General features: G+C 46.7%; 1 protein-coding gene and 1 pseudogene across 1 annotated transcript in view; one reads left to right on the forward strand and one right to left on the reverse strand.

The window, feature by feature from the left end:
* Window positions 1-5,654: 5,654 nt before the first annotated feature.
* LOC136139189 (heat shock factor-binding protein 1 pseudogene) lies at window positions 5,655-9,159 on the reverse strand (annotated as a pseudogene).
* Window positions 9,160-20,097: 10,938 nt separating this feature from the next.
* ULK2 (unc-51 like autophagy activating kinase 2) overlaps window positions 20,098-26,782 on the forward strand; it is a 64,005-nt gene continuing 57,320 nt past the window's right edge. The window contains exons 1-3 of the mRNA XM_065896698.1: window positions 20,098-20,187; window positions 21,071-21,163; window positions 22,310-22,351. Of these exons, the coding sequence (XP_065752770.1) occupies window positions 20,098-20,187; window positions 21,071-21,163; window positions 22,310-22,351 (225 nt within the window). The remainder of the gene's footprint in view (window positions 20,188-21,070; window positions 21,164-22,309; window positions 22,352-26,782) is intronic.

The raw sequence follows: 26,782 nt of genomic DNA on the forward strand, positions 1-26,782 counted from the left end.
CCTCACATTTCAGCCCCCGGCAACCTCAAGCCATGCAAGTTTTGCAGGGTTACAGATGCCTCCTATTGGAATGGGTTGAAAGAGGAGTGAGAAGAAGCTTGCGAGTGATCCCAGGGGTTTTCCCCTCACTGTTACTAAAGTTGGGCTTTGTAAACCAGCGTCAGAGAGCAAGTTCAAAAGCAATAAGTGAGTAGTTTTGTTATAAGGATGACAAGCGGGGGCTGGGGAGGACCGTGCTGATGTGGGACTTGGGTTAGTCTTCCCAGTACCAGTGTGGGACACGTGTCTCATGCATCACAGACAACTTAGATACAAGGAGAAACACTTTGAGAAACCGTAGCTCTATCGTGATGAAGACTTTGGTGTCCCAGATGCACATATAGTGTGAATAACATTGTTACTTGAAATGGGAGATGGGGAAAAAAAGCAATATTTTGTACTGATGTATTCTTGTATATAATGTTATTTTAAATATGCATGTGTAACTAAATAAATTAGATATTATAACTAGACATCTGACTATTTTGTCAACATTCCAAAAACTTTAAACTCAGATTGATACCTTACTTTTTTTTTTTTTTTTTTTTTGCGGTACCCAGGCCTCTCACTGTTGTGGCCTCTCCTGTTGCGGAGCACAGGCTCCGGATGCGCAGGCTCAGCGGCCATGGCTCACGGGCCCAGCCACTCCGCGGCATGTGGGATCTTCCCGGACCGGGGCACGAACCCGTGTCCCCTGCATTGGCAGGCGGACTCCCAACCACTGCGCCACCAGGGAAGCACGATACCCTACTTTTTTTTTTTTTTTTTAATTTTTTCTTTAGGAAAATTGGGGCTTGCCTTAAATATAGAATCACTTATATCATTCATTACCTCCCTGTGGTCTGCTGAATAAAATCCAAATTCCTTATTTAGCACTGAACGCCCTGCTGACCCAGCCTCCAAGACCTTGGAACCCTAGACCCTTAGCTCCGCCTCCCCACACTCTTCCCCTGTGGGGTTCTGCAGACTTCCCCCCTACACTCTGCCTCAGGAAGCCCTTCCCCTTCAAAGACTCACTCCTCCCCCTCCTCCAAGACCCTCCCTGATGTCCGGTCCCCGAGTCCCCCAAGCACATCCTCACACAGCATCCAACTCGGCCTTATCGCGGCTGGGTCCTGGCCCTGTCTGCCCCACCCAATGTGCGCGAGCTTTTCCCAGGGAAGGGTCCCAACCAGGGAGGGTTGCCCAGGAGATGCTGGGGAAGAAAAGAGAAAATTCGCTTTAAATGAACCAGTCACAGCTCGTGGTCTTCCTGGGCTCATCTGCCCGGAATCGCAGCCAAGGCCTCCCATGCCTTAGGGGCTGAAGGGGTCCCTACCTGCTGGCGGCAAGAGGCTGACGTTGAGGTTGATATCTCAACCCAGGTCCAGCAGCTCACAGGTTGCCCAAGTGTCCTGAGACCCTTTCAGAAGGTCTGCAAGGTCAAAACTATTTTCCTAGTAACACTAAGACGTGAATTGTCTTTTTCACTATGTGAATATTTGCATTGATGATGCAAAAGCAATGGTGACCCCCTGGCAGGAATCTGGACACACTGTGCCAGTGGTCACCGTATTCTTCCCCGCCAGGCACTTGACATTTAAAAAAAAAAGAGCCAGTTTCCCTTAAGAGTGTCTTGATGAAGCAGTAACAATTATTAATTTTATTAAATCTCGACCCTCAAGTGCCTGTTTTTAATGTTACGTGGGACAACATGGGAAGGACACAGGAAGCCCTTCTGCACAGCGAGGGATGATGGTTGTCTCCCGGGAAGCTCTGGCCACCCGCCGTGGACCCCCGTGAGAGCACCCTCGACAAGCCGGTTATTCAGGCTTGGGTTTTGCGAAGACATTTTCGTGAAAATGAAGGAAGCGAGCCTATCACTTTGAGAAGAAAACACTGCCGGTATTTATTATATTATTGCCCAGGATGAAATTTGAGTTTTCAAGCAAAAACTAGAATGGTGGAAAACTGATATTCACCACGGCGGCCTTGATAGCTTCCCTTCCTGAAAGATGTTTCTGATGAGATCTAATATATGTGTGATTTTTTAAAATATTGTATGGTGAAATGTGTCCTATTTGGAAAAGCAGCGTAACCCAATGAACCAATATTTTCCAAATGACCGACACATGATGCACAAAACAACAAGTAGGTGAAAGATTGGTTCAGTGTGTGAGACCCACCCATAGGGTATGAAGGATTCCGAGATGAGAAAACTTGAGAACTGCCCCACTGGTCCAACCTCAGGCCGGTGGAAGAAGCCACACCCAGGAGGCCAGACCTTATATGCACTGTGCTTGTTTGAATGAAAGTAGGTTTGATTCCACATGGTGCTATATCCTTGCTGGGGGGTCTTCGGCCTTTCCCTCACCTCTCTGGGCCTCTGTGCCTTCTGTAGAAACGGAGATCGTGATTCTTGAGAAACAGGTGGTGGCAGAGAGGGTTCGCTGGCACGGGAAACATTTGGTAGTGCAGTCGGAAGGTCTGGATGATGTACGATGAAGAGGCTGGAGAGCTAGTTTTCTTTGGTTTAATTACAAAGACAGACCCGCCCTAATCATCTCCCAACTAAGGCTGCCCTCAGGGTGCAAATCAGCGGCTTTGTGTGCAGGCCCTGGGCTTGTGTGCAGGGGCTGCTCCTTAGAGGCGAGAGGCTTTGTTTACAGTCGTGCTGTAATCACCAGATGTGGGGAGAACTGCTGATCCGAGGTCTTCAGCCAGCACAGGAGGAAGTGAGCGTTCTGTCCTGAGCGCAGGGCGCCAGGCCACCTCCTCTGCCTCTGGGAGCCCCCGTCTGAGGTCAGCGGCACAGCTGGCGGGCCAGCCTCTCGGGAAGGAAGCTCGAGGAGGCTGGGAGCCTCTCTCAAAGGAAGCAAGAAGCAGAACCACAGGCAACAAGGACCAAGACTGTGCACGGGGTCTCGGAGCAGAAAAGCAGAGGTCAGCGGAACTAGATGCAAATCCCAAGACACAGGCGAGGTCAGCCCAGCATGGGGGGTGTTGGCAGGAAGTGGATGGGGGAGCAAGCGGCCCTGCTGTCATCCCCCAGGGGACTCACCACACCTGATCTCATGAGCCCCGAAGGCCAGGGTGTCAGATTCAGGGACAGTTCACGTTAATCAAGCTCCCACAGGCTGTAACACACAAATACAGGTCAGAAGCCCTCCTACTGATTTCTGAGGAAAGGTTCAACTGTCAAAAAGTAAACCAAGGACTTCCCTGGTGGCGTAGTGGTTAAGAATCCACCTGCCAATGCAGGGGACACAGGTTCAAGCCCTGGTCCAGGAAGATCCCACATGCCGTGGAGCAACTAAGCCCGTGTCCCACAACTCCTGAGCCCGCGAGCCACAACTACTGAGCCCGCGTGCCACAACTACTGAAGCCCGCACACCTAGAGCCTGTGCTCTGCAACAAGAGAGGCAACCGCAATGAGCAGCCCGCGCTCCACAGTGAGGAACAGCCCCTGCTCGCCGCAACTAGAGAAAGACTGCACACAGCAACGAAGACTCAACGCAGCCAAAATTTAATTAATTAATTTTTTAAAAAAAGTAAACCAAAAAGAGCATTTGACACAATCCAACATGCCTTCACGATAAAAACTCTCAGCAAAATAAGCTACGAGGACATATCGTACAGCACACGGAATATAGCCAATATTTTATAATAACTATAAATGGAGGATAACATTTAAAAATTGTGAATCACCGTATCGTACACCTGTAACTTATATAATATTGTACATCAACTAGACTTCAATTTAAAAAAAAAAACGCTCAGCCAAGTAGGAAGAGAGGGAAACTTCTCTCAACTCTGATGTTTTTCCAACACCACAGAATGCACCACAGCAGGGGTGAGCCTCATGTCAACTCTGGGCTCTGGGTGGTGACGACGTGTCCACACAGCTTCATCAGTGGTAACAGATGTACCCTGTGGTGGGGTGTTGATGCTAGGGGAAGCTGTGCGTGCGTAGGGGCAGGGGTATGTGGGGAATCTCTGCTTTCTGCCCAATTCTTTAACGGAGATAGAGTTGACGTTTAGCATTGTGTAAGTTCCAGGGGCACGACACGGTGATTTGATGCACTTATATTGCAACATGATTGCCACCGTGGCGCTGGCTAGTTGGCTAACACCGCGGTTGCATCATACAATCATCGTTTCTTCTAGGGGTGGGAAAAACTTCTGCTCAGTTTTGCTGCTATGATGTTGTTCTTTCCTTAAAAACCTTACAAAGGCTTCTCATCTGCCCCAGGAACCTGTGGGACCCTACAGCCTCCGGCCAGTTTTCCCTGTGACATCATCTCCAATCACTGTCCCGGGTCCACTCAGCCGCAGCCATGCTGGGATACGGGCACACCCCTCCCTCAGGGCTTTTGTACCTGGAATTCCTCCACTCTACATGGATCACAGCCTCACTTCCTTCAGGTCTTGGCTTCGATGTCACCTCAGTGAAGTCATTCCGGGTCACCTTTTCTTAAATTGGGCCCCTCCCCCCATACTTCCTCCCTCCCTCCCAGATTTAGTTCCCTCCTTGGTCCCTGTCACTAGCTAACCTCCTAGCTATTTTATTTATCCTATTTATGGTCTGTTTCCCCCGCTAGAGAATAAGCTCCTCAAGGGTAGGCACTTTTTCCATGTCGTCTTCTCATAAACACTTGTTGGATGAATGAAGAAGTGAAGTGTACAGTGGATGAGAATGCTTGTATCAGGAGATCCTGCAAAGCCACCAGAGAGCCAAAGCCCCAGAGGTACTGAGTGAGCTGGACCAAAGCCAGGGTTACTCTCTGACCTTGGGTAACAGTGTTGGAGGCCCTCACCCATCGAGGCAACTGAAAATCCTAACCCTCTGTCACCTTGACTCCACTTTTTTACTCTTCCTAGGTTCCCAGCCCCTCTTTTTTTTTTTTTTTTTTTTTTTTTTTTTTTTATGCGTTACGCGGGCCTCTCACCGTTGTGGCCTCTCCCGTTGCGGAGCACAGGCTCAGCGGCCATGGCTCACGGGCCCAGCCACTCCGCGGCATGTGGGATCTTCCCGGACCGGGGCACGAACCCGCGTCCCCTGCATCGGCAGGCGGACTCTCAACCACTGCGCCACCAGGGAAGCCCTCCCAGCCCCTCTTTGGTTGGCATAGGCTTTCTTTTCTTCCTTCCTTCCTTCCTTTCTCTTTTTTCTTTCTTTTTTTTCTTTCTTTTCTTTCTCCCTTTCTTTCTTTCTTTCTTTCTTTCTTTCTTTCTTTCTTTCTTTCTTTCTTTCTTTCTTTCTCTCTCTCTCTCCCCCCACCTCTCTCTCTCCCCGCACCTCTCTCTCTCCCTCCCTCCCTCCCTCCCTCCCTCCCTTCCTTCCTTCCTTCCTCTCTCTCTCTTTCTCTTTCTTTCTTTTTCAGGAACTGCCAAAGTTTTCGTGTTTAACAGCACAACTGACCAAGGTCCAAGATGTGAAGTTACCGTGTTCAGGAAACATGGGGCGGCAGGGGAGGGAAATCACTCTATAAACTAACTATATAACATGTGCTGAGAAAAATGCACACTTTAGAATATAAAACATGTCCACGCATAGTAGTTAGCTGCAAAAAGCCATCTGGCTTCTCTTGGCTCGTAGAAAGGGTGCTCCAGATTCCAGTGTAAATGAGCACCACTCAGCTCTTCTGTGCAGCAGGGGTCTTGTCTTCACCATCCAGCTCTTCCCCCCCAGCTTGTATCACGAGGTCTGCGATGTTTTTCTCCGGGTCATCCATGCGACTGCTCATGTCCTCAATTCTTCCAATGATCTGGTTGGACTCGGTCTGCCATTTACCTTGCATCTGTTGCAGGAGTGTCTGCACCACTAGAGGTGAGATCCTGCACAGTCTTGGGGTCAGTCTCGGCCACCTCCCTGGTTCCTGGCCTGGTGGTGCTGTCTCAGACTGTCACCTCCACTTCTGTTTGTCCCCACAGACTGGCACAGGCCTTCTTAAGAGATGCTCGACTTAACCGCCTCACTGGCCCGGAGTCACATTTTTTCTCTACATCTTGCATGATCTCTGCCGTGAGCCACTGTGCTGACTTTGAACTCCAACTCTCAGGGCCAGTCCTCCAGTAAAACGTCTACTACACCTGCTTCCACCACAGAAGTCCCTGGGCCCAACGTAGCAGACGGGAATAAAAGGAATGCCAGAGACGTCGCAAAACAGAGGTGCTTCACTTAATCCATTATCCTGGGAAAATGAAAGAGCAATTTTTTTTTTTTTTTTTTGCAGTACGCAGGCCTCTCACTGTTGTGGCCTCTCCTGTTGCGGAGCACAGGCTCCGGACGCGCAGGCTCAGCGGCCGTGGCTCACAGGCCCAGCCGCTCCACGGCTCGTGGGATCTTCCCGGACCGGGGCACAAACCTACATCTCCTGCATCGGCAGACGGACTCCCAACCACTGCGCCACCAGGGAAGCCCGGAAGAGCAATTTTTAAAAGTAGAGTTTTATTTTTATACCTTAGGAAAAGCTAACTTTCAGATGGATTTAAAAAATTAAATGCAAAAAAAAAAAAATAGAACTTACCAACTAGCACAGGAAACCCAAAGATGGGGGAGGGGGGGAAAGAAATACATGTTTGCAAATTAAAAATGTGAAATGAGGGATACTGTAAACAAAGCAAAGGGTAAATTATGGATTTGGAAAAACAATAGTCTCAAGGCAAATGACAAAAGTGTGTGTATTATATAATTCCATAAAGAACTCTGACACATTCCATTAAAAGAGACAAATCACAAAAGAGAAAATCCAATGGCCTACAGATATATGAAAATAATGTGCCTACTCCTTAGTTTCCAGGGGAAAACATATTAAAGAAGAATAAAACATCTTTTTATTGCCCATAGACGGGGAAAATTAAAGAGGTAGAAATGGAACTGTGACAGCACTTTAGGAAAGCAATCTGGAAAAATCCATTACATTTAAAAATCCATATACTTAGACCAAGCAATGCCACTCCTGGGAATGTATTCCAAGAAATAAAAGCACCAATACATAAAGGATTAATGTAATATAGCAGTATTCATAGTGGCCAACGCACACACACACACACACACACACACACACACACACACACACACACACACCAGGGAGCAGTGAATGTCCAACAACAGAGAATGAGTGAATATATTCTGGTGCGTCCACACCATGGAATGTTATGTAACCATTAAAAAGGGTTAACCAGCTTTGCTCCAGTTAACTTAGAGGAATTCCATCAGTCAATACCTGAGAATAGCAAAATTCAGGAAAGTGTATCATATGATCCCACGTTTGTCAAACTGACATACAGGAAGTATGTTTTCCACATACGTGTTTATAAGCAACGGTCTATATATATTTGTATATGACAGTCATTGCATGGGGAAAATCTGTAATAGGTTGCTGACATGGGTCTCATGGGAGGAGAGGAAGGGAGAGGTGAACGCAGATAAAAGGGAAACAAACAAGAAAGAGGGGAGGAAAGCGGGGGCCCCAATAGCATAGCACCATTTATACTTTTCTGAAATCTACATACGTGAACACACAACTAAACTTCAACATAGTTTAAAATAGACACACTACCAATATCCCTCTCACTCTCTAAAATTGTAAACAGATCGAGCAAGAGACTATGAGTACCTCTGCCAAGACTGGATGTCTCTTGTATTTTCAAGTTTGTCTACACTAATATGCTGTAGCTTTTGTTACAAGTAAAGGTAATATTAGAGGGGGCTTCCCTGGTGGCACAGTGGTTAAGAATCCACCTTCCAATGCAGGGGACACAGGTTCGAGCCCTGGTCTGGGAAGATCCCACATGCCATGGAGCCACGAAGCCTGTGCACCACAACTACTGAGCCCTCATGCCACAACTATTGAAGCCCACGCGCCTAGAGCCCGTGCTCCACAACAAAGAGAAGACCCTGCTTGCCGCAACTAGAGAAAACCCACACGCAGCAACAAAGACTCAACGCAGCCAAAAATAAATAAATAAATGTATTTTTTTTTAAAAAGGAAGTTTGAAGATAATATTAGAAACAAGAAAATCAGGGGAGGTTCCCTAATACCCACCAACACCCTGTCGTGGCCTGTGTAGCTGTACCAAATCCACCCTCCTCTCCCGTCTGGCCTCAGCCCCTCTCCCTGCTTTACCTCCTGTGTGTTCCCCGACAGCTCCCAAACCTCTCTCCCGTCCGGGTGCTAAACAAACGCTTGTTGAATGAAGACCTGCCGTGTGCCCCCTTCACTCTCTCGGCTCCGCCTCCGTCATCCCCTGCCCACTCCCTGCACCAGCCGCCCCGGCTTAGTCACTGTAGCTAGACCTGCACGCGGGGAACCCTTCCTCTGGAGCTGGTTTGTGGTGGGTAATGATGAGAAACAGGGACCTCCCTGGGGGTCCAGTGGTTAAGACTCCACAATCCCAATGCAGAGGGCATGGGTTTGATCCCTGGTCAGGGAACTAAGATCCCGCATGCCCCACGGCGCAGCCAATAAAATAAAACAGAATAGAATAAAATAAAATATAAAATAAACAAAGCAGGAATGCGTCAGGATCCAGGTCTCCTGACTCAGGATCTGGGGCTGCCGCAGCCTCTGAGGGAACCCAGAGAACAAAACCACTACCCACGTACCCAAATTAACTTCCACTGATTTTCAAATCACCATCTGTCCAACCAATTGCCAGGAAGCTGTGGTCCCTGAGGGCTGCTCCTCGTGGCTTCAGAGGTAAGGCAACTGGTCCTCCTCCAGTGACACCAGCCCCAGAGGATGTCCCTGGGCTGTAGAATGCAGCTTATGACCTGCCAGGAGGAGGTTAAGACCCTCCTATTACACTCACCAAATGGGTAAAAACACGGACACCACCAAGTACTGGTGAGAATGCAAAGCAACAAACTCATACTCAGCTGGTGAGTGCGACTTGTCCAACCACCCTGGAGTCCACTTTATTACTGTCAGTGCTGAGATGTGCCCTGCGGCCCAGCGACTCCACTGCTGGGTGTGAACCAAACAGAAACGTATGCACGTGGTCACCGGACACGGCCTGGGTGCTTATCAAGAGCAGAACGAAGAGGTAACTCGAGGTTTCTTCACATTTTAGGACCTTGAGTAGCAGCCAGAAGGAGCGGATGACCGCAGACAATGAACTGAATGATTCTCTCATGCCCGTAATGCCAAGGAAGGAAGCCAGACAGAAACCAGACAGAACTCAATCCACAACCGAGATAGGATTACTCTCTTGGGGTCAGTGACTAGATGAGGCGCGAGAGGGTCTCTAAGTGAATCCAGCTCACCCCAGCTGGTCAAGCCGTGACCCGGGAGAGGCACCAGACATTCATTCCAGTTGGGCTGTGCCGGATCCTCCGGCCCCACCTGAGCCTTTCCTGATGCGCCCCACCGGAACTCCTGACCCACAGAAGCCTCAACAATTGACAAAAACAAGCAAACAAAAAAGGGGTCTTGTCTGAAGTCACTACGTTTTCCAAGAGAACAATTGATTATCGAAACAATTTTCATCCTTGAGGGGCTGCTGAGGACAGGGACCAAATCTTTCTTGTATTCAAAGTGATGTTAAGAACATTTAATAATATTTAATACAAACAATACTGTATGTTAATATACAAATAAATAATTTTAATCCTTCTTTTTTATTCTCTAAGTAAACTAAACAACATATAACATTAAAGCCTCTTACCAACGCATGTAAGATGCAGCATGCATTACTTATTTAATTACTTTGATAATTCCTGAATAATTTAATATTTTGAAATTGTTGGGTGATTATTTCTCTGATGTGGCTGTCACTAGTTAGATGAGGGATCGGTCTGAAACATGATTTAACAGTAGGGAACTATGGCAAACTCTTGAGTCTTCTCCATGAAATTTGAAGTCGTAAGGTGTTTCAGCATTCTTAATTTCAGAATAATTTCAGTATTCTTAATAAGTAGCGAATGTCTCTTGATATTAACTATGCTGTTCTTGGCTCTGAATCTTTCTTAATCCTTGTAATAATCTCAGAGATTTAAAAATATAGTCAACATCTTTATCATCAGGTATATATAAAATAAGTCATTAGTGTGTCTAATTAGCTGGCGTAATTTTGTTAGTTTTTGTTCATCTTCAATCCACGAGGCTAAAACATCATGTGCGTGAGTTTCCATTCAATAAACGGAAAGATTTAAAAGTTTAGTCTAATTTTCACTTTTGTCATTAGATAATAAGTTCATTATCATAGAATTAAACAATCTAAAATTCTCTCTTGGAATTGATACTTTATTTCACTTCTGATAGTATGCCACATCTCTTTATTTCTCTTTCTTCCACTCAGTTTTCAGAGTTTCCCGTACTTAGTTTTCTTTTTAAATAAATTTATTTATTTATTTTATTTATTTTTGGCTGTGTTGGATCTTTGTTGCTGCGCGCGGGCTTTCTCTAGCTGCGGCAAGTGGGGGCTACTCTTTGTTGCAGTGCACGGGCTTCTCATTGCGGTGTCTTCTCTTGTTGTGAAGCACGGGCTCTAGGCACGCGGGCCTCAGTAGTTGTGTCTTGCGGGCTGTAGAGCGCAGGCTCAGTAGCTGTGGTGCATGGGCTCAGTTGCTCTGCGGCATGCGGGATCTTCCTGGACCAGGGCTCGAACCCGTGCCCCCTGCATCGGCAGGCGGATTCTTAACCACTGACTGCACCACCAGGGAAGCCCCCCTTACTTAGTTTTATGTGTTCAGTCACTTTTTATCATTGGCTCAATCAATCCAGCAGTTCTCAAACTTTTGTCTCAAGAGACGAGCCCCCTGACATGTTTACTGTATTAAAAATTAAAACTAAAAGTTAAAAATGTTGATTCTTAGTTTATTTAAAAACACAATAATAAGCCCATTATAAATGAACATAAATAACGTATTATTATGAAAAATAACTGTATTTTCAAAAACAAATTTAGTGAGAATGATTCGGCATCATCAATGCCAATATTGACACAATAAAAAAGGCAAATCATATCTCTGTGTTTTTATGAAAAGAGTCGTGAACTCACCAGAACCTCTGAAAGTGTCTCAGAAGATTTCAGGATACCACACTTTGAGGACCAGTGAAATGCTCTACAAGCTTCAACAATATCTTGTAAAGATATTGCCTTTTCTATTATAACACATAATAGATAATGTATAATATCATTTATTAAATCCAAACTCTTAAAATGTTTCATTTATTTATTATTTATCTAGCCACTCCCATTTTACGATTTTTATTAAACTCTACAGAGCAGGATTGATAGAATTTTTAAACTGCTTTGTCATCCTAGGATAACAGGCTGCCTATCAAGTTTTAAGTCTTCATCCAAGTTCCATTATTTCAATCCCAGCTCTCAGATATTTTATTTCATTCTCCCTACTGTTTATTTGACATGTGCTAGTAAATATAAAATCTATGAAGGAAAGACTTAAAGCAAGTTAACTGACTTGCAAATTTGTTGCATCTTCCAGAGATGCAACAGATTTGTTTCTGTATTTGGCTATTTGGCTGAAATGCCAGACTTTCTCCGTAGCACAACACTGAGCACTGTCTGTACAAAATCCATTAAAAATTTCACATAAATATTTATGATTGAAACCATTTTTCTTGAGCACTGACCATCATCACATTTAATGTATGATTTTAGATGTTCTACTAGCTCCACATAACCCGCAAGGCCCACTAAACGATCTTCCAAGTGTTCAGTTTTGCAGTTTAAGTACAGTACAGTCAACCCTCTATATCCGCGAGTGCACAGTTGGTTGAATCCGAGAACGTGGAATCCGTGGATGCGGAGTGCCCGCTGAACTACCCATTTTATGTAATGACTTGAGCGTCTGCGGATGGGTCCTGGAACCAATCCGCCATGGATACGGAGGGACAACCGTGTTACTTGTTTGTGGGGCCTACAGCCAGATGGGGAAAATTCGTGAGCACTCTGGGAACTAGTGACTGCACGGCGCTGGAAGCCTGGCGGGCCTTGCAGATCCGGGTGGAGAATGCCTTGGGGGCCCGCAGAGCCAGGGGAAGGCCACGTGGTGGGGGCGTGCCGTGGAGGAGTGCTTCTTCCACGGTGAGCACCTCGGCGAATAAAAGGCTCACTGTTTGGACCTTCACCCACCAACGTCGTGGACCCAGCAACTGACTTGGAGCTCGATGAGACAGAAAACTCCCTCGGGAACTCACGACCAAGGAGTGTGGTGTGGTTGGGGAGGATGGCGAGTCAGCCTCTGCAGACCAGTCCCACCACCTCCAGAGGGTGATGGGGGTGCTCGGAGGGAAGTGGGCTCCCCATCTCCCAAAGGAAGTGCAGGGTCAGAGCCTCAGAGCGTAGGCCCGCCAGAGAGACTGACCAGGATGAGGGTGATGTGGACCCCCAGCGGAGATGGAGTCACAGCTACAGGGGGGGTCTGCCCCTGGCCTGAACCCTCGGGTCCCCACTCCCAGACTATTAAGGAAGAGGAGATGATGGAGGATGGCCGGCTCATTGTGCAGAGAGAAAAATGGTGGGGCTGGAAATGGTTGGGGCCCTTGTTTGCTGGTTGTCTGAGACTCCTTTGTAGGAGTTTTGTGGAGGATTGTGGGCCTCTGGACTGGTTACCACCCCCCCCAACCCTTTCCCTATCCCCTGTCCAGCCTCCTCCAGGGGAGGAAGGGCCTGGTCTTGGGGTGGTGGGACCCCACTCACATCACCCCCTTGGGCCTTAAGTTACTGAGTGATGAGGCCTGGTTTCCCAGTGCAGCCCTTTTGGGTGCAGTCAGTGTGATGGGCGAGGCATGGGGTGTGGGCGGGGCCGGAGGGGAGCTAACCCTGGCTGGCGACAGTGGGCAGGTGGATCGTGAGGGGAGGGGACCAGCAGAGAACCAGTTCTCAGCGCCAGGGAACCAAACTCGGGCTGGGTTGGGAACGGTGAGATGAGCATGCAGACAGAAGGGGGACGCAGTAGGTCCCCTACATTCGAAGGGGTTCTGTTCCGAGAGCACATTTGTTAAGTCCAATTTGTTCGTAAGTCCAACAAAGTTAGCCTAGGTACCTGACTAACACAATCGGCTATATGGTACTGTACTGTAACAGGTTTATAATACTTTTTGCACCAGTATATTATGTCTGCTGAAATAAATATAGGTTCTAGGGATCCAAAGAAATCATAAAGGCCACACATAATATTGATCTCAGTTTTAACAAATGTGGTCACAGTGAAGTAATTGGATTAAAAAGATGATGTCTGATTTTTATCTATCAATCAATATCTATAATATCTAAAGTACATCCCTATTCAAAATTCTTCAGAGTGAAAATGGGTCTGATGAACCCAGAGGCAGGACAGGAATAAAGACGCAGACGTAGGGAATGGACTTGAGGACAAGGGGAGGGGGAAGGGTAAACTGGGACGAAGTGAGAGAGTGGCATGGACATATATACACTACCAGATGTAAAATAGGTAGCTAGTGGGAAGCAGCCGCATAGCACAGGGAGATCAGCTCGGTGCTTTGTGACCTCCTAGAGGGGTGGGATGGGGAGGGTGGGAGGGAGACACAAGAGAGAGGGGATATGGGGATATATGTATGCATATAGCTGATTCCTGTTGTTATACAGCAGAAACTGACACAGCATCGTAAAGCAATTATACTCCAGTAAAGATGTTAAAAAAAAATTCTTCAGAGTGAAATTATTCTATGGCTTTAAATATAATTTTTAAAGAAATATTTTATTCTAAGGTCTGCACTAGTGCCAAAGAAATGAAGACTTCTATTATTTACTAGTGCTGTACTCTATACAGTACTGCACAGTACACAGAAGCACAACCACTTGCAAAGGATGCACGCGCATGACAACGTACACCAGACGTGAACGAACGTGATTGGACACACGAACGCACGTTCGCATCTTTGAAAGCTGCAACTTTGAAAGTTCGTATGTAGGGGACTTACTGTAGTTGAAGACGCGAACCAAGGTAACAGTGGAGCCCGCCCACCTTCCAGCCCTGCTCCCATAAACACACACACACAGGGCAGCTCTCACCCTGCCCAGAACTCAGAACCTCCCAGGAACACGCGCTTCCCGCAGCTTGGCCTCCAGCCCCGGGTTCCCTCAGGAAGTCTAAAACCTTGGCTACGTGGTGAGCTTGCGGGACCCGGGTTTGTTTTCTGTCTCCTCCAACCTCTCTGCAAATCTTCATCCCATCCAAGTTCAGGGATGAGGCTTAAACCTTAATAAATAGTATCTTATTGTTTAATCTGTGTCTGGACCTGTGAGCAGCCCTGGAATCAGCCTTCTAGGAGTTCAGCCGGGGGCCCGTTCCTGGGCCCATGCCCGCAGCCTGGGACGTGTGGGCAGACAGACAGACAGACGAACAGAGCACAGCAGTGCTCCGAACATTTCCAAGATAAACTGTATTTCTCTTTAAAAACAAAGCAAAGCAAAAATACTTGTCTGTGAAACAATAGACTTGTCGTCGATAATGATAGAAACTTTACAGCCTGACTCATACGTTTTCCAAAGTTGTAGTCTGTGGTCGCCTAGGAGATGCGCCACCCAGACTCCCCTGGGAGGAAGGACGTGCTGTCCAGCTGGGGAAAGACTGTCAGTCCCCAGTTGTCTGCTCCTCCAGGACCTCAGCCTGAGAGCAGCCCGGCCACCTGGGGTCACGCCCGCCAGGGCAGCCCTGGCAGGTGATGGGTGAGCTGGGCTTTTTGGGCTCACCTCCAGAGCTTTCTGCTGGGGTGGCCCAGGCGTGGTCAAGCCTGCATCCGGGTCCTCCCTGTGCCAGTCACTGATGTCCTTCCTGTCCCTGTCCTTCCTGTCACTGGTGTCAATCCCTAATGAGCCTCTCCATTCCAACTCCAGGTCAGCATCTGTTTCTGCAGAACCCAGCTGGGACAGCTGTTTTCTCATTTCAGTAGGTATGTGATTTACAAGAAGGAGCAAAAACCTAGGCTGCAATTACACATTGATGTTGATCTTATTCTTGTCTAAAGTTGTAGTAAATCCATCATGGTTGAAGATGTGTTATTCTTTTTAAACCACGAAGTAGATTCTGTTTAAGAAGTTGTTTTTTTTTTTTTTTGCGGTACGCGGGCCTCTCACTGTTGCGGCCTCTCCCGTTGCGGAGCAACAGGCTCCGGACGCGCAGGCTCAGCAGCCATGGCTCACGGGCCCAGCCGTTCCGCGGCATGTGGGATCTTCCCGGACCGCGGCACGAACCCGAGTCCCCTGCATCGTCAGGCGGACTCTCAACCACTGCGTCACCAGGGAAGCCCTGTTTAAGAAGATTTTGAGGGAATTCCTTGGTGGTCCAGTGGTTAGGACTCCGTACTTTCACTGCCAAGGGCCTGGGTTCGATTCTTGGTTTGGGGAACTAAGATCCTGCAAGCCGCGTGGCATGGCCAAAAATAAAAGTTTCTGAATAATATTGTTTCAAAGTTAAAACTTCTTCATTTCCTTTATTGTCACATCCATCAAGTATTTCCTTTAGGGGTTTTAATGTTTCAGATGATTTATTTGGACAATGGACTCATGATATTTTCTGAAATTTATCCTCGTGATGTTTGAAAATATTCTTTATTCCAACCATTAGCGTTAACAGAACAGTATAGCCATTCCTGTGAAATATATGCTTAGCGTTTTAACTTAATAATTCAAGTTTTGAGCACTGTTTGGGTCTAACAGTTATAGCAATAGCAAATATAAGCTGCTCAAATTTTTGGTTGAAATAATCAAATTGTTTTTCATTTTAGAAATGAACATTTTATATTGATTTTTGCACAATATAGAAACATGCTCCTGGGAATTCCCTGGCAGTCCAGCGGTTAGAACTCCATACGTTCACTGCCTGGGGCCCGGGTTCGATCCCTGGTTGGGGAACCAAGATCCCACAGGCTGTGTGGTGAGGCCAAAAAAAAAAAAAGAAAAGAAAAGAAAAGAAACTTGCTGTTGCCATGTTATCATAGTATCAGAAAATTCAGGCTGGGACTTCCCTGGTGGTGCAGTGGTTATGAATCCGCCTGCCAGTGCAGAGAACAGGTTCGAGCCCTGGTCTGGGAATATCCCATATGCCGTGGAGCAACTGAGCCCACGCGCCACAACTACTGAGCCTGTGCTCTAGAGCCCGCGAGCCACAACTACTGAAGCCCGCGCACCTAGAGCCCATGCTCCGCAACAAGAGAAGCTACCGCAATGACGAGCCTGCGCACCGCAACGAAGAGTAGCCCCCCCCCGCTCACCGCAACTAGAGAAAGCCCACGCAGCAATGGAGACCCAATGCAGCCAAAAAATATATATAAATTTATTTAAAAAAAAAGAAAATTCCTGGCTGAAGTCTATTTTTCATATCATTCCAGAAGATTTGTGTTTATGATTCAGAAGATTTGTGGTTATGTTTTCTAAAAGCTTTAAGAAATGTATCCAAACTTTGTTGTCTCTTCACTTTATGTGCTTATTGCCATATTTTACTCTAAAATCGTACACTAAACAACAAAGCTCTGCACACTAACAGTCCCAAGAATTTCAAAGCATCAGCAGTATGATCAAAGTAGAGACAATAGAACGAAAATAGAAGCAAACAGCAATGATGCGATTTGAAGAGAATAATTAACTGGTGATTCTCCTGGTCTCGGAATGCCTGCCTGCCTGGGAGATGGGGCCGTGAACACTTGTCACATTTACTTGTCACAGGAGGTCCGTTTACCATCACAGCATCCCGTGGCATTTGGCTGATCAACTCAGTTGATGTTAGAATTTTTATTAGTAAGTGATTTCACCTCTCACTGTGGTTACTATTACACAATTTACTAACTGAAACATTTCAATAGTTTGTCAACAGGCATGTTTACACACACACACACACACACACACACACACAGTTACTAGAACAAAGAACAATGAAAGTGAATCAGATTGGCAACTTTGCATGCTTTCAGAAGTTAAGTAAAAATCTCCCTTGCCTGCATTCCTGATTAAAACCTAAGTTTGCCCCCCGGTCACCCTTCCTGAGTTACCCACCCAGCCCCTGCTTCTCCACCCTCCCTGCAGCACCCACAGCCTTGGACAATTCGACCTGCCCCCCTCAACTCCAGTCCCTGGCTTGAGATGATTGCTCAGTGCACCTCTCCTAAGCGGGGCTGATCAGAATCCCTTTCTGAAGAGTTTGGGGTTGAGACCACTGGCTACTGGCTCTCTGCTCTTCTGCCCTGTCCATGGAGCCCTGAGGGGAAGGAACAAAGAAGCAGACTCCTCCTCCAGTCCCAGGCTCTGCTGGGAACCCGAGAGCTACCCTTGTATCTTTATCTACATTCCTCTTTTATTTTTTTGCTTTATCACATTTGATGTTGGTTATGTGCTTATCGACATAGTCCTAACTAAACACTAACTAAACATCTCCTTAGCAAAGCTCTCCCACCCCACATGCCCCCCCCCCACTTCTCCTCGGTAGTGAGCCCTGAGGTCAGAAATCCTTCTGTGCATGCTGCATACTTTATTTTTTAAAGCAATGGTGTGTTCCTGGGGCCCCTGTTTAGCCTGTGTGTACGGGATGGGATGCAGGTCTGAATTAAGGGCTTCTAGTGGCTTCTTTAAAACATCTCCATAAGGTCCTACTGTGGGGATATAATTTTAATGATATTAAATATAAACAGCTCAAAATTGTATATTGATTATTAGCTTCAATTAACTTCAATTCCTAGTAGATGCAACCACGTGAACAGGGCTGAGTTATGAATGATGTCTCATGCACTGGCTCAGCTGACAGAGGATACACCTGTCCTCACCTGGACGGTGAGGTGACCAGCAGGAAGGTCGAAGCACTGCTCACGGAGGGTGCTGAGGCCCACGAGGCACCTCAGCGACAGATCCTGAAACTAGCAGCTTGGGCACCTCAGGACAGCCTGGGCAGCTCGCCCTCTGCTCCATGGAATGTTGGCTGTTGTCAGGTACTGCACGGGAAAGGCTGCCAGCCTTGGTCCAGGTGTGTTAGTCCTCCCCATTGCTTCCCTGCTGTCCAAAAATTTTATACCCATTGATTCTTCACAGAAAGTTTATAGGAAGTGAATTCTCCAGGCGACAGTTAGATAAACAGCTCTTACACGGTGTAACGGTCCATCCCTAGAACTGCAAAGCTTGCATTCTGTTCACCTAAGCACCACCTGGGGACTGGACAGAGGAGGGAAGGGGGAGACCCCAGCACTGGGTCGGGGTCGGGGAAGGGTTGCCTATGGCCAGCTTTGATCTCACTTTACTTACCCAACACACACTGAAACAGTGCTTTGTAGAACCAGGCAATCTTCCAAGCTCTTTCCACATTTCAGTCCTTCAATCCTCTTAACCCAGTGAAGGTATATGTTGATGTTGTATCTTCACTTTACAGATGAGGAAACCTAGGCAGGGGACATGAAGTGGCTGGTCCAGGGTCCTACAGCCTGTAAGATATTTATCCCAGAGAACTACTTTTCAGCGAATTTTGGCACATTGAATCTTATATCCTACTTAAATACTCATGTTTAAAGAGAAAGGAAGATAGAGAATCTTTCAAAGAGGTAAGGAATCATCTCCACATGAATTTTTGTGTGTATGTGCAAACTTGCTTCATTTGCTCTTAATTTTTGAAGGCTGCAGACTTTCACAGGGCCTAACACGCACCTGGGCCAGATTTTGAAGTAGGGAGGGAATTAGGTAGGTGGGCACAGTTGGGAGCATAAACCAAGACCCCATATTTTAAGGGTTTCAGGAAGGGGCCAGTTCCTCTCCGGAGATTTTCTCCGCTGACTGCCTCAAGGTTGGAGGTTGTCAGGGTCCCTGCCTTCAGAGGTCATTGTGCAGGGATGGGCCTGGGGTGGGAAATGTAGCTCTGGAGGTGAGGGATAACCTGAGAGCAAATACGTTAAACCAGTGAACCTACAGTGCATGATAGGACCTGCGACATTCTCAAGCACGTGGTTTATAAAATGATTTCGTAAGACACCCCTGAGGGAAAGGTGACAAATAAGTTCCTTGTCGCTTGAAAGTTAATAATCGGGTGGAAAAGAAAACTCCCTGATGTGATTTAAGGTAAGTCTGAGGTCACACCGGCAGGACACCGGAGGCGGGAATCAAGCGGTCTCACTAGAGCCTTGAAAGAATGCAAAACTGAGTCTGCGAGCATTGGCAATTCTCGGGGAGGACAGTCCTGAGCTGTCATCAGCTTCTCACAGAAGCCAAGCTACCCCAAGAAGTGCAGGATCCCTGTCCTGCACGACGTCGTGAGGGACCCTGAGCAGTAAACGCAGAAGGGTTGGGACTTGGCAGCGTGACCCCTGGCTTTGGAGGGCACGGGAAAGGCCGGGCTCTGGGAGATGCTCCCTTGCTCTCACCGCAGGCCCGGGGTCCACTCTGCACAGGGATGCCCCTGTCTCTCCCGCCGCCGGTGTTGGCGACCCGCTTCCCCGAAGCCCGCCTCCTAGCGGGTCCAGCCCGCGGCGCGCAGACTCGCGCGCTCTCTCCAGCTTCCATCAGCAGCTGGGCACTCATTTTCCCGGCGGAGGGAGCGCGCCTGCCGCGCCGAGCTCTGCAGAGAAAGAAGATGCGCTGACGTCGCGGAGGGCCGGCAGTCGGCGCGGAGCGGCCGACGCGCGCGTGCGGGGCCGCTGCGGGGCAGGGCGGTAGGGTATTGGGCCGGGCCGGCGAAGGGCGGCGGCCGACGCTGAGCAGTGCCCGCGGGGAGACCGAGGCCCCGAAGGGCGGGGATGAGGAGCGCCGGGGCCTGCACTTCTCCCGGGCGCGCGCGTGGCCCCGGGGGCGCCCAGTGACGGAGGCGGCGGCGCCCCTGCCCGGCAGCGCCGAGCCCGCTTCGCCAGGGAGCCCGCTTCGTCAGGGGGCCCGCTTCGCCAGGGAGCCCGCGGCCGGCGGCGGCCGGCATGAGGAGCGGCCGGGGCCGGGCCAGGCCTCGCTGACCCCGGCCCTGCGCGGCGCCTCCCCGTTTCCGCCCGGCCTCTCGGCATGAGCGCCGGCTCGGGCCCGGGGCCTCGGGTGCCCCAGCTCGGCGGCCGGCGGGCGCGCTCGGGGCCGGCGGGCCCGCGGTGCTGATCGCCGCCCGCCCGCCCGCGCCGACCCCCGGGCGCGGCCATGGAGGTGGTGGGCGACTTCGAGTACAGCAAGCGGGACCTCGTGGGACACGGGGCCTTCGCTGTGGTCTTCCGGGGGCGGCACCGCCAGGTGAGCCCCGCCGGCCGGGCCGGGCGGCCGGCGGCGCCTGAGGCGCGGCCGCGGCGGGTGCGAGAGGGCGGCGGCGGGGCCGGGCCGGCAGCGCACGGACCCTCCCCGGTGGCCAATAATTGCAGACCCAGCGGAAAACCGGCCGGCGGTCCGCGAGCCCGGGGCTTCCCCGACTCGGTGTCGCCTTTCCCAGCGCGGGGCCCGGACGGCCCCACCGGCCTCAGTCCCCAGGGCTGGGCGGGGCGCGGGGAGACCCAAATCGACCCGAAAGCGGGCTTGGATTTTTTTTTTTTTTTTTTTTTTTTTAAAGCTTCTGCTGTTTCGCAAACAGGCCCCCAGCGGGTTTTAGGATCTAAAGAATTTGGAAAGGCACCTCGGGAGTGGAAATAATCCTAGAAGGCTTGGGGCAAGGGGCAGGTCCAAAGGGATGGCCTGGTTGCTTAGCCGATAAAGTAATAAATACTACTGACTTTATCATGAGAGTAACTTAAAACTCAAGGGAAAAAAAATAGCGAAAACACGTTTAATCCTTCCTAGCTGTCAAATCCTGTTTTCAGTTAACTGTACCACCTCCGAGGTTATTCTCCATAACTTTTAAATAGTTGTAAATAAACTGTGTCCTTTTTTCACTTAATGCTTGTTACTACGTGGTCTTCATATTTATTTTTACTGGCTATCTTGTAGGACATTAGCTTGCTACACCTTTAATTTATAAAATCATTTTTCTGTTAGAGATTCGGGTTCTTTTCTATTTTTCTCCTCAGTCCTGTTACATGAATTTGCTAAAAACATCTTTATGCTTATAGATTTTTTTTTTTTTTTTTTGCTGTTGCATTGTTTCTGTGGAATAATTTGCAGGAGTAACAGTGTTTTTTCTTTCCAGAAAACTGATTGGGAGGTAGCTATTAAAAGTATTAATAAAAAGAACTTGTCAAAATCACAAATACTGCTTGGGAAGGAAATTAAAATCTTAAAGGTATGTTTCTTTATGTGATATTTCATACTAGATTAAAACTTAGATGGATACATGATGACATCCTTTGCAATTTTGGTAGTTGGCCCCAAGTTTGAGAATGTTCACCTGTTGCTCTCATTTTTTGCATGCTCAATTTTTTGAAACATTGAGTACTGGGAAGCTGTTTTTAAGAATAGATGTTTGTGGCTCTTGGCCAGTGCTTAGAGGGATTAGATGAAAACTGCTTTTAGCTTCTCATCATTTCTTTCCCTTAGTTATTGCCTTATTGTTTGAGAAGAGGCAGATCCCTCTTACACATTATTTATCTCTTCTGCTGATTCCTTTCATGTTATAGTTAATTTTTTTGGTGGTGGGGGGGAGAAATCTGGGCAGTTGGAATCTTTCTTCCTTATAAATTGAACAAAGTTACTTTCCTTGGAAGTGGTCTTTTTATTTTTATTTATTTATTTAAAGTGGTCTTTTTAGATCACTCACAAGCACTGTTATCCAAGTGGGATGCTTTGAGGGAAAAAAAGAGTCTGTGGTCAAATAAGTGTGGAAAATCCTGTTTACTAAATACTTCTTGGAGAGTGACAAAGCACTTGACTCATTAAAGAAAGTCGAAAAAAATTATACAATGAAGAGACGAATTTAGGTGTGTTTAACCCAGTGTTTCCCAAAGTAATATAAACACGGAACCTTCATCTAACATTCCTCAGAACTACTATTCTCTGGACAGCTCTTTGGTAAGAATTATAGCTTGTTGAAGTATACTTCGTGTTCTTTTAGGCAAATGGTGCTTTTTAAAAGCACTTTGGAATTTTACGCCTTTCTTGTTAGAAATTCTATATTAAATCTGAAAGACTAGCAGAGAGTATGTGGTCATACTAACTCTGACCTTTATTTTGTAAATGAGAGTACTCACCTTGTTAAGAGTCTAAAAAATTAGGACAGTAAAAAAATATTTAGGCCCCAAGTAAAGTTTGATTAGGCACATTTGTTTTTATTCTTCAGTAGACTGTTCTAATCTAGTAACAGAAGTATGGTATACTAGAAGTAGTATAAATGGATATATATGTGTGTGTATACTTAGTTTTATTTGTGTATTGAAATATTATAATTATTAGAATAAATACAAATATTTTGAATTCTCGATTTTCTTAACAGGAACTTCAGCATGAAAACATTGTAGCGCTCTATGATGTTCAGGTACCTTATTTTGGATTTTTAAAGAAATATTTGTATGTTAATAAAGAACTTAAATTTTTTTTCTATTTCATACAAATGTAAGTGAATCTTAACAGAAATAGAAAATTGCCTCATTCTTGTTGAAAAGATATATAGCTTGAGCTGTGTGTTTATTAATTAAGAATTTGTTTGCAATAGCATAGGGCAGAAGGATAAAATAAATAATGGGCTGCATGAGTAAACTTACTGACAGATAGTATACTATAGGAGTACTGTTGTCTTAGGTCAAGTCCAGATCTAGCATCTCTGTGATAAATGTAGAAAGGACTATTTTGAGCTATTAAAAAAATCAGGTAGAGCTTTTTTCTTATTGCAAAAGCAACATTTGCTAATGGTGGAGATATTAGACAACACGTGGAGTAAAAACAAAGAAACTCTGCATATTCATCTAGATTTGTCTGGGATTATCGCCATGGCATACAGTAGAGTTGCATTGTATGTGGAGGTGGGAAGGCTGGGTTCCGAAGTTACTTTCTTTTTTTTTTCTTTTAATAAATTTATTTATTTTATTTATTTTTATTTGTGGCTGTGTTGTGTCTCCGTTGCTGTGCTCGTGTTTTCTCTAGTTGCGGTGAGCAGGGGCTACTCTTCATCATGGCGCGCGGGCTTCTCATTGCGGTGGCTTCTCTTGTGGCTCGCGGGCTCTAGGAGTGTGGGCTTCAGTAGTTGTGGCTCGCGGGCTCAGTTGCTCTGCGGCATGTGGGATCTTCCCGGACAAGGGCTCAAACCCGTGTCCCCCTGCACTGGCAGGCGGATTCCTAACCACTGCGCCACCAGGGAAGTCCTCAGAAGTTACCTTCTAAGGCAGCATTTCTATATAGTCAAAATTACCCTTGGAAATCCTTTTTAAAAGGCCAACTTTGGAGAAAATTCCTGTTTTTTGGGTGGAGCATCAGAGCAAGTAGTTGGCTTATATTTAGGGGCCATATTGTGTTTTATAAATCCCTGAATACTGGAATCACACTTGGCCAGTGGTATGCACCCAGTGAGAGCCCCAGGGGTCTGATACTGATGAGCACGCGTGAGGTTTGAGGGGCTACGGTGGCCAGGCGTTTGTAAGTGCAAGGAACAAAGGAGCAAAGCCGTGAGTAGAACGAAGTCCTTGCTCTTAGTGTCCTTTAATTTTAGCGGACTGCTCTCTGTATGTCGTTTTTCATGTCATATCATACTACAGAGTATTTATATTTAACTAAACCCATGTTATAAGATGTTAAGGTTTTTCCCATTGTAAAAAAAAAATGCTACGAGGAGAATACATACCTTCTGAAGATACCCAATTATTTCTTGTAAGTTGAATTTCTAGAATTGGAATTACTAGGAAAAATAGCATGAACAGTTTTAAAGTTTTTGATGGCAGTGTGTGATTGTTCTCCAAACATGTTGCAGTTTAAACTCCACGCACAGAATATGTGCGTGCTGTGGGTATAGTTTATTACCTATTTAAATAGGTGTAATTTACTCCTTCATTTGAGAAATTTCAAAGCAGCCTAGAAAGACAGGGGAAAAAAGTTTAAAGTACAACTGATCCGATGTCACAGCCCGTATTGAAATGTCGGTTCTCCTCAGAGCTGTTTGTGTAGTTGTTTTAGTCTCTGTAGATAGAGGGCACCACGTGGTGCGAGTCAGCGCCTCCTACAAAAATTGTTAAATAACATTAACTCTTAATTTCCCATCTTTTGAGAAGTGCAGGAAACGCTGTCAATTTCAGAGTAGGTCTTGCTTTCAGGGTAGAGAGTGTAGTTGGATTTTTTCTATCAGAATGAGAAATATTTAAAAGTACTGGTTTTGACCTAAGTACTGCACAATGAGGTAGCGTCAGGGAGAACATGTGCTCAGAAACCGGAACTAAGGAACAGTTGGGAATGTCGAGGTGACTGCATGAGACTGTTTACTGTTTTGTGCATTGTGTACTCCTGGGACTAGTCTGTAAAAATAAACTGAGGAGCTATTAGTCGAATGAATCTAGCCTTCAGCATTTGGCTGTCAAGTCAACAGTTTGGATTTGCCTCCTGGATTCCGACTGTTCATCAAGGGGTACAGGGTGTTGGCACCATTCTCACTGGCCATCTCTTGTGGAGGTCCACCTCAAGTTTGTGTGCACTTCGATGAATTGAGAACTTCTGACATTGTTTGTAGTGATCGGGTTTCAGTTTGGATGACCCTTAAAAAGAAACACATTTTCCCTAATTACAAAAGTAATATATGCCCACAGTTAAAATAGTCCAACATTGTCAACACAAATAAATTGGAAAAGATATGGCACTTCCCAGAGACAACCACTGTTTGTTATATTTATTTTAGAGTTTTCTAAATAGATATATGAATCTATAATCAAGTGGGAGGAGGCCGGGCTCCAGTGGGGGCGGGGAGAACAGGTCAGCTTCCCACACGCAGATGCGGCCTCTGGGAGGAGCTGGCAGGAGGGACGAGCTAGCATGAGGACCTGGAAGAAGGGATGTGGTGGGAGTGCAGACGGGAGGTAGGTAGGAGTAGTGCTGAGTGATGCAGGAGAGGGTGGAGAGGCCACACGGGGTGGATCTCTAGTTTGAGGACAGTGCAGAACCATTTGCAGGGTGATATCATGTCTGTTTTTCAGAAGATGCATATCTTTGAGCATTCTGGGCATGAGATAAATATTGTTAGTTGGGAATACTTCCCTGCGTGAATGTCAATGATCTGGATAAACATCCACCTCTTGGTAATTTTTAGTATAGTGAGAAAAAGATGCATTTCATAGGTGGTGCTGGCAAACTGAGACAAAATGAAATTAGGTGTCTATTTTCATCATTTTCCAAAACAACTTTGAGATGAATTAAAGGCTTAAATACGTAATCTAAGAGCTAGAAAGGTATTTTAAATCAGGATAAGCTCAGAAGCCATAAAAGTGGTAGGGACATACAAAATTTTTTAAAAATTATTTCATAGCAAATAATATTGTGAACAAATTGACAGCCATAAAAAGGAACAAACTTGATAGTTGCCATAACATATGAATCTCAAACATTATGTTGAGAAAAAGAAGCCAGCTATATACAGCTATTGTGTGATTCTGTTTTTGTGAGTTTCAAGAGGAGACGGGACTCAGCTAGGGTGATAGAAATTGGGGAAAGCAGATCAGAGGTTGCTACTTGGTATCAGGGATGGACGGAAAAGGGGTATGTGGGAACTTTCTGGGCTGATGGAAATGTTCTGTATTTTGACTGGAAGTGTAGTTATGTGGGTGTATACATGTGTCACAAGTCTTTGTACACTTAAATCTATACCACAGTAAAATGCAAAAACGTGCAGTTGACGAATGGCAGTTTGAGAAAATTTGTACAACCTGAAAGGTGACGGGCTGACACCTAAAATGCATAAACCTCACAAATTAAGGAAAAGACAACCCAAAGAGGAAGTGAGCAAAGGATACAAATTGTTGGTTCTTGTAGGAGAAATAAAAATGGCTAAGAAATGCATGATATTCATGAACAAGTAGGGAAATGTAAATTAAGGTAACAGATGTCACTTCTCCGCCTTCTGGTGGGCAAAATTAAAAAGTGCAGTAATTCTTACTGGTGGGATTAGGGGGAGGTGTAAGCTATTCTCCCGTGTCACTGGCACAAATGTGAACTGCTAGAATGTTTTGGGGATGCTGTCTGGCGACACCTTGCCCCCATGCCCTGAAGAATAGTCCCGACACTGCGGTCAGAGCCCTCCCCCCCGTAGTGCAGGTAGGGCGTGTCCCTCCTCTGTGCGGACCCCATTCCTGTGAGTGAAAGCCCAACCCCGTTGCCCCTGGCTCTGGCTCCCCTGCTCTGTGCTTCGCTGCTTGTTGTTCCATCCACTCAGGCTTCCTTGTGGTTCCTGGAGCGCCGTGTCCCCTACAGGGAGACTGTATGCACAGGACAGTCTCCGTGTCTGTAGCCTGTACAGGCACGCCCCAGCCTCCTTTAGGTCCTTCTTCAAGCGCTGTGCTTTCAGGGACGCTTTCTTTAGCCACCTAAATAAAACTGCAGTCCCTCCCCAGCGCGGTCTCCCCTCCTCCCAAGCACCTATCACCTCTAACGTGCTCTGCATACATATTTCTTCTGTGTTGTCTTGCGCCTGACCCTCCCTTCTTAGAATTGAAGACTGGGGAGAACAGGGCATTTAACTCTGTTGGCTTTCTGCTGTATCCTCAGGACCTGGAATAGTGTCTTGTATATAATAGGTAGTTAAAAAATCTTTCAATGTGGAGAAATATCTGTCATCATTAGAAATACACACCCTTTTACTAAGCAACCCAGATTCCTGGGCATCTATCCCAGAGCCATAAAAGCTTGAGAATTAGGATGTATGTCCAAGAACCAATATAGCTTTGCTTATAATGGCCCGAACTAGAAACAAGTGATGTTCCTTAGCAAGGGAATAGCT

Source organism: Phocoena phocoena, chromosome 19 (genome assembly GCF_963924675.1).
Source record: "Phocoena phocoena chromosome 19, mPhoPho1.1, whole genome shotgun sequence".
NCBI lineage: Eukaryota > Metazoa > Chordata > Mammalia > Artiodactyla > Phocoenidae > Phocoena > Phocoena phocoena.